The sequence below is a fragment of the Elephas maximus genome, chromosome 16 (assembly GCF_024166365.1).
Source record: "Elephas maximus indicus isolate mEleMax1 chromosome 16, mEleMax1 primary haplotype, whole genome shotgun sequence".
NCBI classification, from domain to species: domain Eukaryota; kingdom Metazoa; phylum Chordata; class Mammalia; order Proboscidea; family Elephantidae; genus Elephas; species Elephas maximus.
Window position 1 is genome coordinate 2,354,810 of NC_064834.1, and position 19,718 is coordinate 2,374,527.

Sequence of the window (19,718 nt, forward strand, 5' to 3'; positions counted from 1 at the left end):
GAGGGAACTTCATATTCCCTAGGATTCTGTTCTTTCTCTTCCAGATACAATATAGGAAGGCCCCACACCCAAAGTTAATAATTTGTAGATACTAGAGTGAAGCAAGAAGTCTTCACTGGGTGGTACAAATGGCTAACGTGCTCTGCTGCTAACTGGAAGGTTGGAAGTATGGGTCCACCCAGGGGCACTTCAAAAGAAAGGCCTGGTGCTCTACTCCTGAAAAACCAGCCGTTGAAGACACTGTGGAGCACGGTTCTACTCTGACATAAAACTCTGTGGAGCACGGTCCTACTCCGACATAAAACGCTGTGGAGCACGGTCCTACTCCGACATAAAACGCTGTGGAGCACGGTTCTACTCCGACACACACGGAGTCACCGTGAGTCAGAATTGACTCCACGACAACTGGCTTGGTATTCGGTTTGAGTGAAGTGAGATCTGCTCAGGGAGCCTGGTTGTTCCCTGGGAGGTTCTGAGGCCTGGAAGTTGGGAGCTGGGAAGGCATGTGTCATGGATTGAATTATGTTCCCCCAAAATGTGTGTATCAACTTGATTAGGCCATGATTCCCAGTATTCTGTGGTTGTCCTCCATTTTGTGATTATAATTTCATGTTAAAGAGGACTAGGGTGGGATTGTAACACCCTTACCAGGTCATATTCCTGATCCAATGTAAAGGGAGTTTCCCTGGGGGGTGGCCTACACCAACTTTTATCTCTCAAGAGATAAAAGGAAAGGGAAGCTGGGGGGGGGGGGCGGGGGAGAGGGGAACCTCATACCACCAAGAAAGCCATGCCAGGAGCAGAGTGGGTACCTTGGACCTGAGGTTTCTGTGCAGAGAAGCTCCTAGTCCAGAGAGAGAAAGCCTTCCCCTGGAGTTGACACCCTGAATTTGGACTTTTAGCCTACTTTACTGTGAAGAAATAAATCCCTTTGTTAAAGCCATACACTTGTGGTATTTCTGTTATAGCAGCCCTAGATGACTAAGACAGTAGGTTAAAAAACACACCCAAGCCTGGCCCCGAAGTGGGGTTTATTATACCTGCCAGCAAAAGCTTGCGTTAATGAAAACAGAAAACACGCGTACAACACCAAGCCATCGCTTCCTTCCTAACACTTACGCAGAGCCTGCTGTGCACCAGACATGTACACCATTTAGTCTTCACATAAACCCTTGGTCATTTCCCCATTTTATAGATGCAGAAACTGAAGGGCAGAGTTGTTAACAAACTTGAGGGGCCACCCTCGGATTCAGATAGAGGCAGTCCTTCCAGAGCTTGCTTCCCCGGCCCCTGCACTCAGTCTCACCTCCCCATACTCTCTGGTCAGGTTCAGCTCTCCCTCCTTCATATGTCAGATCTCATCAGAGACCCAGGGATTAATTTTCAGACTGGTCACTCAGGTTAGATATCACTCCCAGACCAACACTACGTAAACCAAAACCCGAAACCAAACCTGTTGCCATCAAGTTGATTCCAACTCATAGTAGAACTGCCTCATAGGGTTTCCAGGGAGCGGCTAGTGGATTTGAACTGCTGTCCTTTTGGTTAGCAGCCAAGCTCTTAACCACTGTGCCACCAGGGTTATTTTAGGAAGTAGATGAACAAGGGCGGTGGGAACAGTCAGATGGGTTATGCCATTAACCAAAGGCAGGAATAGGGGGCCCTCCGTTTGTTGACATGTCTGCCTGCTGGAACCTGGTCCAGCGCAGGGATTGTGCTCTTCTCTCCTGTACAGAGCAGTGTCCTCAAGCACATGCCCCCTTTCTGTCTGTGCAGAGGGTTCCTGGACCTGGGAAAGGCCTGTGATGTTCATGCCCTTTGGGTCTTATTTCCAGGCTCTGGAAAGTGACTTTGTCAGCGCCAACCTCCACCAGTGGATAGACCTTATTTTTGGATACAAGCAGCAAGGCCCAGCTGCAGTGGAAGCTGTTAACACCTTCCACCCCTATTTCTATGGTGACAAGATGGACCTCAGCAGCATCAGAGACCCACTGATCAAGAGCACCATCCTGGGCTTTGTCAGCAACTTTGGACAAGTGCCCAAACAGGTACAGCAGGTCGCTAGTCTGGCTTTCTCGTCAAGTGTGTGCAGAGTGAACTTGGAGAGCGGGTAAGAGCGTTTTCTCCAGGGACGGGGGCAGGAGAGAAGACTGGAGAGGCAAGGTGGTCCCCAGGTATTTCCCTTGCCTTAAATGTTAGAGCTTTGCTCCAGTTGCCACTTGATGACGAGGAAGATGTTAAAGGCTACGTTCGTCTGTCACGTATGTGACAGGCCCTATGATAAGTGTTCTCTACATGGTATTTAATTCTTTCTATGTGGATCTACTCTACAGGGTCAGTGTGAAGATCCGGTGAGCTAAGACATATAAAGTACTTGAAAGCAACTGAAATATAATTAGAACCAGTTGCTGTCTTGTCGGTTATGATGCATGGCAACCCTGTGTGGGTCCGAGTAGTACTATGTTCCATAGGGTTCTGTTTCAGGGACTGATTTTTCAGAATTAGATTTCCAGGCCTTTCTTTTGACTCACCTGTGGGTAGGCTGGAACGTCCAGCTTTTCAGTTAGCATTAACCATTCGCACCATCCAGGGACTCTGGAATATAGTTATTACTCAAAAAGTGTTACTTATTAGTGTGATTGATCCATTGAGCCTTCTCATCAGCTCTGAGTATAGGGATTATTCTACCTTTTACACATCAGAAAACAGAGGCTCAGAGAGGCTCAATAGTAATATGCCCGGATTGCACCATGAGCAAGGGACAGAGGCAGCACCCCAGCCCCATCTGGCCGGCTCCACACCCTGCACTATGTGGCCCCAGGGGTGAGACACCTGAGTTCGGCCCCTAGCCCCTGGTGAAACCGTGAATCTCTCCCAAGGCTGTCTGCTCCACTGGCTGCATCCCCTCTCAGGATAGTTGCTGGTGATTTGAGGTCATGCCTTCCTGCCGATGACCTGATGAAAGGTGTGGCTCTTACTCAGCTCACTGCATTTGCCGTGTTGAACCCCAAACTTTGGTTTGACATGGAGATACTCTGTGCCTGCACACAGCCTCTGGGTTCAGAAGCGTGGCCCTGTGGGCTGTAGTCTCAGTCTGGGCAGTCAGCAGCCTTGCTGGGAGATGAGTGCAGGATCCCAGCCACTCCTCCTCCCAGAGCAGTCCCGGGTCAGGCCGTTCCGCACAGGTGCCCACTGCGTTTGGATGGGCTCGGAGCTCAGCTCCTCTGCCACCTGGCCTGAAGTTGCATGCTCAGGTTTGCGTGGCTCATGGCACGGGGACCATGAGAGGACATGAGAGAGACCTGGAGGACGGACAACACAGACCAGTGTGGGTTCACTCAGGGCGGGCTTTGTGGAAAGAAGAGAATGCAGGAAAGGAGCTGGGGTAGCCGATTGGTTTCATTTCTTTAATTAAAAAAAATACGATAGATAAAGCAATAAAACAACTCAAAGTCTTAGTCAGCACCATCCACCTGTGCCTGTTCCTTGGCGTTTTCACAGTCCTTGTCCACAAGCAACAACCTTTTCACACCATTGCAAGCATGGAACACACACAGGTTTATATTCTGGTTTAAAAAAAAAAAAAAATGGTATATCCTTTGAGTTTCTTAAAGATGTTTCTAAGTGGTCATCAGAATCAATTCCCAAAAGCAGCCCAGTGTGAAGCCATGAGCACGTTGCTGGAGGACAGACAGAGCACTGTTCCGTCAGGGGCCGTACTGTGGCAAGCCTTTACGGGGGCCCAGCCTGCAGGTGCTGTGGTCAGGCTTCGTGGGGAAGAGTGTTCTCTGTCTAATGCGCCTTTCCGCTGGCACTCATCGCCACCCAGCTGTACCAGCGAGCCCAGCATCTGGTCAAGGCTGAGTGATGGGCCAGGCTGCTCCGAGCACAGGCACAGAGGGCGGGCTCAAGGCCCCAGACTTCCCAGGAGTGCAGTCGAGGAAGAGGAATCAGAGAGCTGGAGCTGCAGCACCCATGCCCCCTGGTGCAGCAGCAAGGACTCAGCTAGGCGGCATGGCCTCGTGCTTCTGCGTGCTTTCCCTGGTTATGCAAACAGGCTGGCATTAGTGACAACTGAGGCAGAGATCTCAGACAATGAGAATTAGAAAGCCACTAATGGCATTTGCCTGTGCTCCTTAGAATAAATGCTGTTAAAGACTTCTGTATTTATGTCCAGATGGATGAGCCTACAGAGAGATGGTAAGGGAAGGGGAAAAAAAAAATCTGCAAAACAGCTCAAGTGCCTGAAGAAAGTCATGTGATCTAGGGCCACTGTGACTCAGTGATGTGCAAGGCGGCTCTCTAGGTACCAGGGGTGCTCCACTGGGTTTTCCGCTTCCCAACCAACTTCAGGGAGAGGAAAGAGACAGCTTTGGCAGCCAGGAGGTTCTCTGCCAGCTGTGTGCAGTGTGGCCTGGGGAAGGAGCTGTCCCCCTCTGGCCCCAGACCCCGCCTGCACTGAGTTTGTGGGTGCAGACCCATGCAGTCAGCACTGACGGTGACTGTGCGGCTGTCTGCACCAGGAGGCTCCTTCCTGGGTGCCTGTCTCTTAGTGACCTGTGTACTGAATATCTGTACCCTTGCCCCCAGCTCTTCACCAAGCCCCACCCGACCAGGACTGGCTCAGGAAAGCTGTCACCTGGAAGAGATGTGAACACGCCCACAAGCCTTCCGGGCCACCCCCAGCCATTCTTCTACAGCTTGCAGTCTCTGAGGCCCTCGCCAGTCACAGTCAAAGGTGAGTGTCTAGCCCTTCTGGTCAGGTGCCCAGTCCACGGGTTGGCCCTTCAGTGAACAGGCGTCCCTCGAGGTTCAGGAGCACAGACCTGGGGAAGACTGTGTCTTCAGTCGGGTGGGAGCTGGGGGCTCTTCTACTCTTGGAGGGGTCTAGGATCCACCTCTGTTAGACCAACTTCAACATGTCTATCTCTCGCTCTCTTACACACACACACACACACCTTCTTACACCCAGGTGAGTGGGAAGCCCCCAGGTCTCCCGAGAGAGAGTCCAGCTCTGAACCTTGGTACCTGTGGTCACCGTGGCCCCTAAAACATTCAGCTGGCCATGGAGCCCGCATTTCCGAGCGTGTGCTCTGGGGCAGATAGCCCAGCAAGCCCCAGCCCTACTGTGAGCCTCCGGGCACCATAACAGGGCAAAATGAAACCATGCACACATATGGCGGTGCGTGGCAATGCCCCGTGAACACCCTGATCGTCAGACTGTCTCTTTCTGACACAAGTCCAGTGGCTTTCTAACTGCCACAAAGCCAGATAGGGACAGTCACCCAGATGGGGACAGAAGTGCTGGTGGGCTGGCTCTCAGGGTTGTGGGTGTGGAGTCTGATGGCTGTGCCACCCCAGGGAATCCCACCAAGTGGAGACAACATGGGTATCCTAAGGAGTGTAAGGTCACATTCATGGGGGCGGGAGGGGGGTTAGTTTGTCCTTTCCTTGACCATGCTGCACCCCCAACCCTACTGATTATGGGTCAGCCACTCCCGACTCTGGGGACCATGCATCCATCTACCCCAGGGCTGGGTGTCTCTGGCCACATTGTAAGGGCTGGGACAGTCAGGCATGGCCCTGCATCTTTAAGCGCGGCAGCACGAGGAGAGAGGGGAGCTCCAGAGCCAGTCAGGGGAGCACCCCGACGGTGTAGGGTGAGCCTTCCTGGGACTCAGCTTCCTAATTTGTGATGTGGAAAAGGCAATGCCACGTCCTCAGACTGCTGTGACAGCGCTGTGAGGTGGCGTCTCTAACCTGACACAAAGCCAGAGCACAGACAGAAACCTTGCGGGTGCTTATGTTGCCTGAGCACGCCGGACACTCTCTGAGCCTTGCCGTTCTTACTCTGCAGGAGAGGGGATGTCCCCAGTCATATTCTTGGAGTCTGACCCCTGCTTCCTGGGTAGGGTGGGGTCTGGAGGAGATGGGCTCACACGTATCACCCGGCGCAGGCCTGGGAGGAAGGAGCCACCCCGCCACGTGGTGTGGGCCTCCTCACAAAAGCAGGGCAGCCTCCATCTTTGGAGCCTCTCAGAGGACAGGCCCCGCTCTGGGTGCCCCACATCCCTGCCTTCTCTGTCAGTCCTCACAGCAGCCCTGCCGGAGGGTGTCATCTTCTTCACAGACAGGGCACACCTACAAGGAGAAGGGACTGGCCGGGATAATGGGGGCTGTCCACCTGGGTCCTGTCTCCAGGCATAACTTTGAGAGAGAGGAACTGAGAAAAGGACAGGTGTGCTGACCTGCCACAGGACACCCTTACAGTGCAGGAGCAGCTGCCTAGCTGAGGGCATGGATGCCATCTGCTTTGGCAACCTGGGCCCCTCTTGCCTTGCCATCATCGTAGGAGGCACTGAGGGCCCGCATGGCTGCACCCTCAGTGTGTGCCCATGGCAGAGGGGGCGCTGAGGACCTAGAACTCTCAGGGAGGCACAGGACCCTTGGGCCTGACACTGGGAGCAGCTCATGTGCCCCTGGTGAGCTCTCTGACCACGGCAAGGGCTTGGTCAAGTTCAGTCAGCCTTCTTCTGGCTTCTGTGTCCTGGTAGGGCCCAACCGGACTGGGTGTGCCCTGGCACGTGAGTTCCACCATACTGACTGGGAGCAGATATGTACCTCTTCTCTCTAGGCTCCGAATCCCCCAAGGGAGCCATCGGTCAGATCGTCCCCACGGAGAAGGCCATCTTGGCGGTGGAGAGGAACAAGGTGCTGTTGCCTGACTTCTACAATAGGACCTTCAGCTGGGGCTTCGACGATTTCAGCTGCTGCCTGGGCACATACGGCTCTGACAAGGTGAGAAGGCCGCCAGGGGAGGGTGGCCCTCAGGACCCTTGGCACTCTGCTCTGCTAGGTGGAGGTGGTCAGAGGGGCCACAGCTGCCCAACCCTACTTGCTTGGTATGGCTGACCCCAGCCCTGGCCGTGAGGCGTGCCTGTGACCCTGCAAAGGCCTTTGTCTCAAAGCCACGTTTCAGGGAGTCACACCTACAAGTTAGCAGTTAACACTCACTTCCAGAGCAAGTCTCTTTGCTGGCTGGTTACTTGTCACATCGAGCCTGCCCAGACACTTCTCAGCCTGGGGTGCATCCTGGGGGCTTCTCCTGCCCAGTCCTGGCTTAGAGAACAGATACCAAGCGTGCCACAAGACCCTAGAAGCCAGCCATCTGGGTACTTGTCCCACCCCCTTTAGGCCTCCTGCAGTCTCTGCCTGCTTGATGTGGCCCCTCCTCATCTCTCTAGCCTCCCCTCACACCCCCTACCCCCCTACCTCTCACCCCACCACACCACATTGGACCAAGTCCTGGCCCACCCGGCTTTTACACCCTCTCACGCCTTCCCGTCGTCTTCAGGAGGCAGCTATCCAGTCCGGACCCGATGCTGCCTCTTCCCAAGAGCTGTCCCTAACCTCCCCAGGCCTGGGTTTGGTCACCAGGGCCTGGCCCAGCACAGGTCTCAGTAAATGGATCCAGAACAAGTATCACCACACGCGACAGGACAGCGGCACCCACGCTTGCCTAGGTCACTCTGTCCCGCCCCACCCCAGTCCTGAGCTGGCCCTGGACCAGTGCTCAGCCCACCTGTCCCCACAGGTCCTGATGAAGTTTGAGAACCTGGCCACCTGGGGCCGCTGCCTGTGCGCTGTGTGCCCATCAGCCACAATGGTTGTCACGTCGGGAGACAGTGCTGTGGTGTGTGTATGGCAGCTCTGCATGGCCAGAGGCCAGGCGAGAGGCCTGCGCCTCAGACAGGTACGGCCCTCGGGCACAGGAGGGCAGTGAGAGGCCGGGGGCTGGCACAGGGACTGGGGCGGGAGCTGCCTTCATTCTCAAGGTGGATTCGACAAGCACACAGAGTGGGTGCCTCCCCCAAGACACCCCTCGATGGGAGATTTCAGGCTGCACTTGGCTGCTCCCTTTCACACGTAGGGGAGATGCACCATGTTATATTTCTGAGCATTTGCATGAGCTGGACACCATGCAAGCACTTTTAGGTGGATTCCCTCATTACAACTCCTCAGCCCCTACTGTTACCCCGTTGCCATCAAGTCAATTCTGACTCATAGCAACCCAACAGGACAGAGTAGAGCTACCCCATAGGGTTTCAGGGCTGTAATCTTTACAGAAGCAGACTGCCACATCTTTCCTCCGTGGAGTGGCTAGGGGATTCAAACTGCCGACCCTTCAGTTAGCAGCTGAGTGGGCTCCTTCTCTGTTGTCGTCCATGCCTCGTAGGTGAGGAAGGAACAAGGAAGGTCAGTGACTTGGCTATCACAGCCAAAATGGGTGTGTAGCCACAGAACAAACCACAGGCAAGAGGCAAAGGATCACCACTCCTGAGAGCAACCATAGTGATGCCTACTGTTGGCTGAACCCCCAAAATACCCCAGGCGCTCCCTGTGCCTTGCTCTTATACCTCATGCCCACCACCACCTGTCTGTCAGTGGAGGCTTGAGTGCTGCATGATGTTGAACTGGTTTCAGCGAGCGGCCAGGTTAAGACAGGCCAGGCAGAAAGGTCTGGTAATCAGCCAGTGAAAACCCCGTGGATCACAATGGGCCGATCCACAGCCTATCAGTGGGAATGGCACAGGACCGGCAGAGTTTCCCTCTGTCAGGCATGGGGCCACTATGAGTCAGGGGCCTACCGGACAGCAGCTAACCATAACAGCAAAGCACCCATGTTATTCCTACTTTCTGAAGAGGAAACAGGCTCAGAAAGGTTTCAGCCTGAGTTTTAGTCCCGTGCTTTCTGTCTGAGGACTCTTGAACTTTCCCGAGAATATCTTAAGGACACGTCCAACTCTAAAATGCAATTCATTTTTACTTCTGATTTTAAATTAGCCATGCAGCCCCCCAAATCAGAATAAACCCTACAAAAATCACCACTGACGAGACTTTTCTAAATGAAAACATTTCATTGGACTGGCCCTGGCTTCTCTGAATGATTTCCAAGTCTCTCCTGTCTCCTCCCAGCTGGCCCACACACGTGGGTGCTCCTGAGTTAGATGAACCAAAGGTCCATTTGAGGGGGGAGGCCTCCCATTCCCTGAAAATTTCCTCACTCCTTTGGGCTTGTTTTTTGTTTTTTATTCTTGGCCTAAGTGGAAACATGAGTCCCTAGGTGGGCAGTTAATGCACTCAGCTGCTTACTGAAAAACTGGAAGTTTGAGTCCATCCAGAGGTGCCTCAGAAGAAAATCCAGGTGATCTACATCCAAAAAATCAGCCACTGAAAACCCCAGCGGAGCTCAGTCACTCTGACACACATGGGGTCACCGTGAGCTGGTTAAAGCAGAGAGAGCGTATCGCCTTCCTGAGAGGTTTCCTGCCCGTGTAGACTCCCTGAGCCGTGGTCAGTCACTCTGACACACGTGGGGCCACCACGAGCTGGTTAAAGCAGAGAGAGCGTATTGCCTTCCTGAGAGGTTTCCTGCCCCTGTAGACTCCCTGAGCCGTGGCCCGGAGGAGACCTCCCCGCTGCCCCAGGCGCCACTCAGAAGTGAAGACACTCCGTAAAAGCCTCGGTATTGATGCTATAAAATATAATTTATCACCCTCTCCTGGGTCCAAATCAAGAGATGAAGGTTTGGGGAATCCCACATGCTCTTAGCTCCAGACAAAATAAAACACTTTATCATCTACCCATGGAGCCTGCCGTGACCTTGACGACTACCAGCCTCTCAGCAAAGGGGCACTTCTGGAACTACAGTTAGAGAAGTCATTACTAAATAGCCTTGAGAACATTTGAAAAGTGTTTTATTTTTAAAGATATTACACGATTAAAACAAAAATTTCCAATTCACTTCAAAATAGAGTAATTCCCTAGACTCCATCCTCAAATATGCATATTTATGCCATTCCAAATGAAATGGAATGCATAAACATCAATATTCTAGGCATTAGTGAGCTGAAATGGACTGGTATTGGCCATTTTGAATCAGACAATCATATAGTCTACTATGCTGGGAATGACAACTTGAAGAGGAATGGTGTTGCATTCATCGCCAAAAAGAACATTTCAAGATCTATCCTGAAGTACAGCACTGTCAGTGATAGGATAATATACACACGCCTACAAGGAAGACCAGTTAATACGACTATTATTCCAATTTACGCACCAACCACTAGGGCCAAAGATGAATAAATAGAAGATTTTTATCAGCTGCTGCAGTCTGAAATTGATCGAACATGCAATCAAGATGCATTGATAATTACTGGTGGTTGGAATGCGAAAGTTGGAAACAAAGAAGAAGGATCAGTAGTTGGGAAATATGGCCTTGGTGATAGAAATATGGAAGATAGCTTCCTGGCCAATTGACTGGAAAAGATCCATATTTATGCCTATTCCCAAGAAAGGTGACCCAACCGAATGTAGAAATTATAGAACAATATCATTAATATCACACACAAGCAAAATTTTGCCGAAGATCATTCAAAAATGGCTGCAGCAGTATATCGACAGGGAACTGCCAGAAATTCAGGCCGGTTTCAGAAGAGGACGTGGAACCAGGGATATCATTGCTGATGTCAGATGGATCCTGGCTGAAAGCAGAGAATACCAGAAGGATGTTTACCTGTGTTTTATTGACTACGCAAAGGCATTCGACTGTGTGGATCATAACAAATTGTGGATGACATTGTGAAGAATGGAAATTCCAGAACACTTAATCATGCTCATGAGGAACCTGTGCATAGATCAAGAGGCAGTTGTTTGGACAGAACAAGGGGATACTGATTGGTTTAAAGTCAGGAAAGGTGTGCGTCAGGATTGTATCCTTTCACCATACCTATTCCATCTGTATGCTAAGCAAATAATACGAGAAGCTGGACTATATGCAGAAGAATGGGGCATCAGGATTGGAGGAAGACTCGTTAACAACCTGCGTTATGCAGATGACACAACCTTGCTTGCTGAAAGTGAAGAGGTCTTGAAGCACTTACTAATGAAAATCAAAGACCACAGCCTTCAGTATGGACTACACCTCAACATAAAGAAAACAAAAATCTTCACAACTGGACCAATGAGCAACATCATGATAAATGGAGAAAAGATTGAAGTTTTGAAGGATTTCATTTTACATGGATCCATAATCAACAGCCATGGAAGAAGCAGTCAAGAAATCAAAAGATGCATTGCATTGGGTAAATCTGCTGCAAAGGACCTCTTTAAAGTGTTGAAGAGCAAAAATGTCACCTTGAAGACTAAGGTGTGCCTGACCCAAGCCATGGTATTTTCATTTACATCATATGCGTGTGAAAGCTGGACAATGAATAAGGAAGACCGAAGAAGAACTGACGCCTTTGAATTGTGGTGTTGGAAAAGAATATACCATGGACTGCCAAAAGAATGAACAAATCCGTCTTAGAAGAAGTACGGCCAGAGTGCTCCTTGAAGGCAGGGATGGCGAGACTGCATCTCACATACTTTGGGCATGTTGTCAGGAGGGATCAGTCCCTGGAGAAGGACATCATGCTTGGCAGTGTACAGGGTCAGCGGAAAAGAGCAAGACCCTCAACAAGGTGGATTGACACAGTGGCTGCAACAATGAGCTCAAGCATAACAACGATTGTAAGGATGGCGCAGGACCGGGCAGTTTCCTTCTGTTGTGCATAGGGTCGCTATCAGTCGGAGCCGACTCGACAGCACCTAACAACAACAACATACTATTCCAACAACTGTGTACAAATTTTTACCTGGCCATTTTCACCTAGCCTGTCAAATTGCTTCCATTTTCCTATAGTCGCTGTAACTTACGTTTCAGTTGTTCCCTATTATCCCATTCCTGTTAAATTACATTTCAATTTTTCTGTTATATCAATACACCAGTCTAATAAACCATTTCTTCTAAAACTAGACAATTGTTTCCAAGCTTTAACTATTAGTGCTGTAGAAAACATATAAATTGTTGTTTGCTTCTGACTGTTTCCTTCAGATAAATTTCTGAGAAGTAGAATTACTGAATAGTGGCATAATGCTTCCCAAAACCATTCTACAGTGTCACAGTGCCACTGACAATTAAGAGTGCCATTCTCTCCACATTGGGAATTATTTTCAGAGGTTTTTTTTTTATTTTTTGCTACTTTAGTTAGGTGTAAGATAATATAATGAAGTTATCTTATCGGCATTATTCTGAAAATACAAAAGAGCTGGTCGAGAACAGATTTAAAACTACTTCTTCAGTCCAAAACCCTGTGAATCGCAACAGGGTTGCGATTGTAGTCTGGAATGTAGTCTGGAAGATGAGCCCCTTCGGTTGTGAGGCACTCAGCTTACACAGAGGCCACAGTGGGCTCCAGCACACCAATGGTGGTGAACGTGGCACAGGGCTGGGCAGCATTTCCTTCTGCTACATACGGGCCACCATCAGCCAGAGCTAACTGGGGGGCACTAACAACAACAATTTGTCTTGACTCCTAATGCACTAAGACACAGTTCTCACAGTGTGACACCCGACCAGCAGCGTCATCTGGGAGCCTGTTAAACATGTGTCTCCTTGGGCCCTACCCAAGACCTATGGAGTCAGAAGCTCAGGGGGTGGGGGCCAGCACTGGGGTGGCAATGCTCAAGTTTGAGAACCCTCCTACATTAAGGGAACCTCAGAAACACACCAGCCCCTGGAAACTAAACCGTGAAGAAGACTGGGAGATCAGGTCACAATTAAAAAGATCAGACTTTTGAAGTTGATGGGCCCAGGTTCATACCCAGCCTGGTCACATAGCAGCAGAGTGATTTAGGGCCTCAGGCCTGACCCTTAGGGTTTGGCTTCTGCGGGGTCTGGCCTGGCCATGTGTGGTTGTGTGTCCAGGTCTGGCTGGAGGACGTCTCCCTGTGGATGCATTCCCGAGGGGATGGGGAAGCCTTCCAGACCCACTGGTACCCCAGGCCCACTGCTACTAGTAACACACGGTCTCCATCACAACCACCCGAGGCTGTCAGCTGAGGGCAACCTGAGGTCCTCTGTGCACACACACGTCTCCTGTGCTCTGGAATCAGCCAGAGAGGTGACGGAGATGGCTTCTGGAAACACGATCCACCTGGCTTACCTGGTGGTAAACCCCTGCCCCCAGGACAGACGAGCCTGCCCACTCACTTAGGCTGCGGATGCGGAGGGTCATTTTTCAAAGCTGTCACTTTGCCCAGTCACAGCGGTTAAGAGCTCTGCATGACTCTGGCTTGTCCTCCCTGGCAGATGGTGCTGGTAGGCTTCTGGGCATCACCCACGGAAGATTTTGGATGTCTTTGGAAAATGGAAGCTGTCTAAGTGAATTGATGAAAGCAGAGGATTTGTCAGGCACTTTCTGATTCTCCTCTCAGAACAAACTCCCAGAACTGAGGACTCGGTTCTGACCACAGGAGCTGAGTGACTCCTAGGAGCACGGGGAAGGGAACCTGGCCCAGGGGCTAGGGATGCAGAGACAGATGTTCTGAGTCAAAAGGCCTACATGAGCTGTTCATGAACGCAGCCGAGCCTGCCAGGAGTGAGGGGCCTGCGTGTGGCATGTGCACTGCCCACCCAAGGAGGGCGCGTTGTCTTCAGACTAGCCAGAAACTAAAGTGTTCCAAAGCACCCAGTACCCCACCATCTTGAAAGGCAGAAGAAATCAATAAAGGAATAGTTGTTAGTTACCATGGCAACCTTATGGCTAACAGAACGAAACACTGCCTGGTCCTGTGCCATCTTCGTGATTGTTGGTATGCTGGAGTCCATTCTTGCTGATGCTATGTATTTTCAGTGCCTTCCAACCCACGGGGCTTACCTTCCCGTACTATATCGGACAATAGTTTGTTGTGATCCATAATGTCTTCATTGGCTGATTTTTGAACGTAGATCATTAGCCCTTTCCTCCTAGTCTTAGTCTGGAAGCTCCGCTGAAACCTGTCCACCAAGGGTGACCCTGCTGCTATTGGAAATATTAGTGGCATAGCTTCCAACATCATAGCAACATGCAAGCCACAACAGTACGACAAACTGACAGATGGGCGGTGGCAAGACACATGAGGGGAGTACAAAGCATAAGAAGGGTGCTGGTGTCTGCTTGGGCTGTGGTATAAAGAGCTACTGACTATTCCCAGCTGGGCCTCAGCCCTGGAAATGGATGGGACTGACAGTCCATACATGGACAAACCACACACACACAGACACATACACACAAGCGCATAGGCTTGGGGATAACTGAACCTCTCTAAGTCTCCATTTCCTCATCTGTAGCCCAGCAGTAAATGAAGGACAGGATCATCCCCTCAAGTAGCTGAAATGAGGGGCCTCTCTCATAGCTGGTATCTCCTGTCCCCAGGCCTTGTACGGACACACGAAGGCTGTCACGTGCCTGGCGGCATCCATCACCTTCAGCCTCCTGGTGAGCGGTTCCCAGGACTGCACCTGCATCTTGTGGGATCTGGACCACCTTACCCACGTGGCCCGCCTGCCTGCCCACCGGGAGGGCATCTCCGCCATCGCGATCAGTGACGTCTCGGTGAGACATTGCTTTCTCGGTGCCCGTGTCCTGGTGTCTGTAATCCAGCATGGTAGACAACTTCCTGAGAGAAAGCCCAGGGGCAGGGAGGCGCTAAGCACCCAGGATGTTGAGCAGGCCCCAAATGTGTGGCAGAGCACAGCCATCAACACGTGCAGTGCTGGGTCTAGCTCTTGTTTTTTGCTGGAGTTGTGGGAGGAGTCTGTTCCATGATGGCCACCAGAGAGTAGGGCCAGGGAGATCCGGCTTCAGTGAAGGTCTTCCTGGGCTTGGCTTAACAAATTCAGCTTGTTGACTGCAAATCAGTATCGTCTTGGCAGGTTCCTCTTACCACCATGGCAAGAAGGATCTCTGCTAGTCCATTCATGCTGGATATCGAAGCAAAGATGAGCCTTCCTGGGACTTGTGTGTGTGTGAGAGAGAGAGAGAGAAGGTGGGGAAGGCTTCTTGACTTGGAGAAACCACACCCCCCCAAGACATACACGTATACACTCTGCCGTGAGGTGAGGGACAGATGACAGAAAGAACATTCATGGACTTTGGAGATTCATGAATCTGATTTCAAATTCCAGCTGTGCTACTTACTGTCTGTAGGAACTGGGGTATCTTCTCTGGGCTATAAATGGAACTGTAATATCTACACCATAGGGTTTTTGTTGAGATTAAAGAGATAATACACATAAAGGGCCCGGTGTATTTATGTGCTCATGTCTTACCTCATTCTGCAAAAGATTTAAGCTGACATTGCCTGCATAGAATAGGTTCTCATCAGTGGTAGCTGTCACTATTATACTTGCTATTTTTCACTGTGGAAATTCTCTCAAGCTGGAGGCTCCATTGTGGGATGTAGGGTTCCCTGAGGATGCAGAGGCTTCTGTATCTGGTCATAGAAAACCCCAGGGACCCAGGGCATGGGTGGAGCTGGTAGGAAGGGCCTCATAGGAGGAGGAGATGACAGAAGTGCCACTGTAGCAAAAGATGTGTCCCAGGTAGGCTTGAATTCAGTGTGAATATTGGATGGGTGGGTGGATGGATGGATGGATGGATGGGTGGATGGGTGGTGGGTGGGGGGGTGGGCAGATGAATGGATAAATAACTGGGTGGTTGGGTAGATGGATTTATGGGTGGATTAATGCGCTGGTAAGTGGTTGAGTGGATTGGAGGATGGATGGATGGTGGTTAATGGATAGATGGGTAGATCTGTTGGGGAAGACACCAAACCCTGATCTGGGAGAATGTAAGGAATTATGTCCCAAGACCTCAGAGGAGACAGGCACCAGGACAAGTTCTCCTGGAGCCAACTGAGTTAAGTGCCTCCCTGGCCAAGTGCTGGGTACTGGGCACAGAGGTGATCAGACATGAGCCCTGGCCTCAAGCAGACTATACCAAACAATTCAGGAAGTACCATGATGGATGGCCTAGGGGTCTGGGGAAACCCACAAGTGGGGCACTGAGCTCCCTGCCTACATGGCTATGGCCCCAGCTGGCTCCGTGGGTCTTCAGTGACAGTGGCCACTACTTAATGGGGCACAGCATAGACAAGGACTTGAGGAGCAACGATTCTAGACATGAACTCTCAGGGTACAGTGGGGACATGCTCCTCAGAAATTAGCAACTCAGGAACACTGTCCAAGTCCATGAGCTATTTGCAGTTGTCTGAGCCTCTGCCCCTGCCTTCCACTGGAGAAGTCTAAAGCTTCTTCATGAAAGTAAGGCTAGCTGTCCCGGTGCAGGTCCAGTGTCCAGAGCCAAGGGCAGTCTCCATGCTGGTCTTCTATGCCATTCAGTATCTGACCAGGGAGAGTTTTGTGAAAGGAGCCCAAAGGGTGAGCCACTTAGTGTCTGCTGGGAAAAACAGTATCCAAAGACATGATTATATTTTGAAAAGAGCCAAGAGTTTGCAGTTGGCTGAGAAAACGGCTGACCTATGAGTCAGCTTGGAAGAAGTAGGTGCCTTGGAGAGTCCTGGGGTACCTGGGTTCAGAGGATGGTAGGTTGAGGTGTTCGGGTGTACAAACTGGGTGGCTAGGTAAGTGTCAGAGGGCCAGGCAGTGACGCCAGCTTGTCCTGCTGCAGGGCACCGTGGTCTCCTGTGCTGGTGCCCATTTGTCCCTGTGGACTGTCAATGGACAGCCCCTGGCCAGCATTGCCACAGCCTGGGGCCCAGAAGGAGCTATAACCTGCTGCTGTGTGTTGGAGGGGCCGGCATGGGACACAAGCCATGTCATCATCACGGGGAGCCACGACGGCATGGTCCGGGTAGGTGTGTCTTGGGCGGAACTGGGTCACGGTACCAGAAATGGGTTGCTCTCCCTTCTGCTGACTTCCTCCAGGGGTCTGAGTCTGCAGTCACACATTGGAGGCCATGCCAGACCAGGTGCCCACAGCAAGTGAGGGCAAGGCACAGCATTTAAGCCAAGGCTGGTCCCTGTCCTCTAGACTCAGAACACAGGAGAAACTGTGCAGAGAGGCACCAGCACGCAGGCCAACCAGGGGCTGGGCATGGGAGTGGGGGCGGGGGCTATGGCTTCCCAGGCTTCTCGGGCTTCCTGGGCTTCCCAGGATGGCAGCAGGGAGGGCAAGGGGGTGCTAGCTAGGGAAATACTAATGAACTAGCCATTGGGTCTCTTCCTGCAGGTCAGGGCAGGGAAGATGCACTAACAGACAGAGGGGTAGGGAGCTGAACCCCTCCAAGCTACAATTTTGATCAGCCAAAGTGTTCACAAAGGGAAACTGAAGCCTAAGTAAACTTTTTTCCTGAGAATAAATTAGCGTCTTCCCTCAGGGCCTGCTCCCTTTCCCGGCCCAAGGCATTTTCTCTGTTTGGACAGATCTGGAAGACGGAGGATGTGAAGCTGTCTGGTTCCCAGCATGCGGTGGCAGAGGGGCCCACAGCTCAGCCTCCAGGCCCAAGAGGTACCTGCCCGCTCGGGATACAGCTCGCCCTGGCCTGGCCCCAGCCTTTCCTTCCCCCTCTACCCTCAGCCCCAGGCTGTAGCTCCCCGCAAGCCTGTGGAGCCCAAAGAGGCTGAGAGGCTCTTGGGGTTGCTGGCAGGCTTTCAGAGGGGAAGGGAATGATGCCTTGACTGTGAGCTGCTGGTGGAATGTGAAACAGGTGGAGAAGCCCTGTGGTGTCTCGGGCCTCCACAGCTCTGTGATGCTCCTTGGTGAAGGACAGGGGCTGTGGTAGTTCTCAGGGGCTCCTGAGCTTCAGGAGGGGGAGCTACACTTTCCTGTCTCTGCCTGGATGATTCTCAAATGCCAAACTCCACAGCCCAGGCCATAGGGCCAGCTGGCTATTGGCCTGGACAGCTGGGCCACAGACAGGAACAAAGCAAAGCCTTTGCTGTTTGCCCAGAAAAGAGGAAGTGGTCCCAGCCGGCCCCCTAGACCCTGGCTCAACCACACAACTCTCTGTTGAGAGGCCCTGAGCGTTGTCTGCTTCAGAGTCACTAGGCTGTTTACCAAAAATGTAGATCCCAGGTCCTGTTACTCAGCCCAGCCTGCTGAAAGGACTTTGCCATTTGGAGTCAGGGGGAGGAGATTGCATGTCTCCGAAGCTTCCAGGTGAGTCACGGTGTGCACCACAGTTAGAGATCCACACTCTGGAGAAAGCCCTCTTTGGGTTGTAGAGGATGGGACTGAAGTGAGAAAATCTGTCCCATCCCTGCCACCAAAGCCACCGCCCCCACCACCACCATGACCACCATTTAGGCGCCACAGTGGCAGAGGGCTGGCGGCAAGCAGACTTCACTCAGAGCGTTGTACGTGCATCCCTTACTTCTCACAGCAACCTTACAAGGTACACACTGTTACACCTGTGGGTCAGATGAGAGACTGAGGCACGGGGGGCTCAGTAACGTGCCCGAAAGTACCCAGCGAGTATATCACTACCGTCATCGCCACGGCTGCCACCGTAACAGCCACAACCACTGCCCAAATGGTGGCCACCCCAGAGAACGCCACTGCTGCTGTAACCTCCACCGGCACCACCCCCACGGAAGCCACCCCCACAACAATCACCAACGCTGTCCCCCCCCGCATTACCAGCACAGCCGGCATGGGTCCCCACCGTCACCCTCACCTTCTCTAGTGCAGCCAACCTTCCGTCTGAGCTTCGTCACCGCCAGAGATTGTCTCTTGCTCTCTGGCCCAGAGCTGAGACATCTTTCCTGGGTGCCTGTGATGAAAAGAGATACGTTAATATGGAGCGAGAATTCTTCTGTGATTACAGCCTTCGGGTAGCCCCCTGCGTGCTTCGCATTCCGGAACCTGTTAGCATCCACAGAAGAGAATGTCCTGGATTGCTGGAGGCTGCCTTCTGAAAAGAGAAACTGTTTCAATCAGTTTTAAAATGCTTCACACACTCCTTGACTCCTTCACTCTTGAATTCTTCCTCCGTGTGAGCAGGCGCTGGCACGTGGTCAGCCTTTCCTCTGTGGCAGGGCCTGTGTTCTGCCTTGGGAGCCCTTTCCGTAAAAGATCATCATTACGGGGCCCTGCAACAGCCTGGGCTGATGCGGAGCAGTGATCCCACGAGCATCTATAGCTGCATCCAGCCACAGTTCATAGGTCCTAATGTCTCTAGGATACTTTGGGACCAGGACATTGGAGGCTCAGTGGGAGAATTTTTTCCTCACATGTGGGAGACCTGGGTTTGACTCCTGACCAGTGGAGGCTTGTGTGTTCTACGTTTCTATGAGGAGGCTTGCTATGGAGCTAGGGAGCTTCCAGACTAAGATGGACTAGGAAGAAAGGCCTGGTGCCCTACTAATGAAAACCCTGTGGTCACAAGGGTCTGATCTGCACTCAGTCATAGGTACGGCACAGGACTGGGCACTGTTTAGTTCTGTTGTGCTTGAGGTCTCCCTCGGGGCTGGCTCAGTGGCAGCTAACAACAACTTTGAGACCACAGGAACCAGTCCATCTCAGCATGAAAAGGAAGAAGTGTGGGGCTGTGTATTCTCAGGAACTCTAGGCACTTCGTATGAGAGCCGGGGCCGAACCCTCCCCTCTCCTTACCACCGAGAGCAGACGCGTGCATGGTCCTCGTTCTGTGGTGAGCACTAGAGCGCTCCGTTTGAGTCTTGGGCTCAACTGCCAGTTTCTGAAGCTCTCAAGGCCCATCAGGCTAAAGGCATTAATTAGCTCAGCCCATGGTTGATAATGGATGTCTGGGAGAGAATGCTGGGTGGGTGGATGTGCAGATGAACAAAAGACACATTAGGACCATTCCACGGG

General features: G+C 51.9%; 2 protein-coding genes across 10 annotated transcripts in view; one reads left to right on the plus strand and one right to left on the minus strand.

Moving 5' to 3' along the window:
- The window catches only part of LRRC18 (leucine rich repeat containing 18), a 79,999-nt gene extending 61,347 nt beyond the window's left edge, over window positions 1–18,652 (minus strand). The window contains exon 1 of the mRNA XM_049854951.1: window positions 18,562–18,652. The gene's annotated coding sequence lies outside the window, so the exon portion shown is untranslated. The remainder of the gene's footprint in view (window positions 1–18,561) is intronic.
- The window catches only part of WDFY4 (WDFY family member 4), a 410,290-nt gene that overhangs the window by 386,976 nt on the left and 3,596 nt on the right, over window positions 1–19,718 (plus strand). For 8 of the 9 annotated variants that reach the window (XM_049854909.1, XM_049854916.1, XM_049854913.1 and 5 more), the window contains 7 exons: window positions 1,836–2,048; window positions 4,591–4,738; window positions 6,614–6,798; window positions 7,595–7,753; window positions 14,298–14,477; window positions 16,554–16,736; window positions 17,309–17,393. In XM_049854909.1, coding sequence (XP_049710866.1) covers window positions 1,836–2,048; window positions 4,591–4,738; window positions 6,614–6,798; window positions 7,595–7,753; window positions 14,298–14,477; window positions 16,554–16,736; window positions 17,309–17,393 — 1,153 coding nt within the window. The remainder of the gene's footprint in view (window positions 1–1,835; window positions 2,049–4,590; window positions 4,739–6,613; window positions 6,799–7,594; window positions 7,754–14,297; window positions 14,478–16,553; window positions 16,737–17,308; window positions 17,394–19,718) is intronic. The other variant, XM_049854915.1, reaches the window with a different exon arrangement.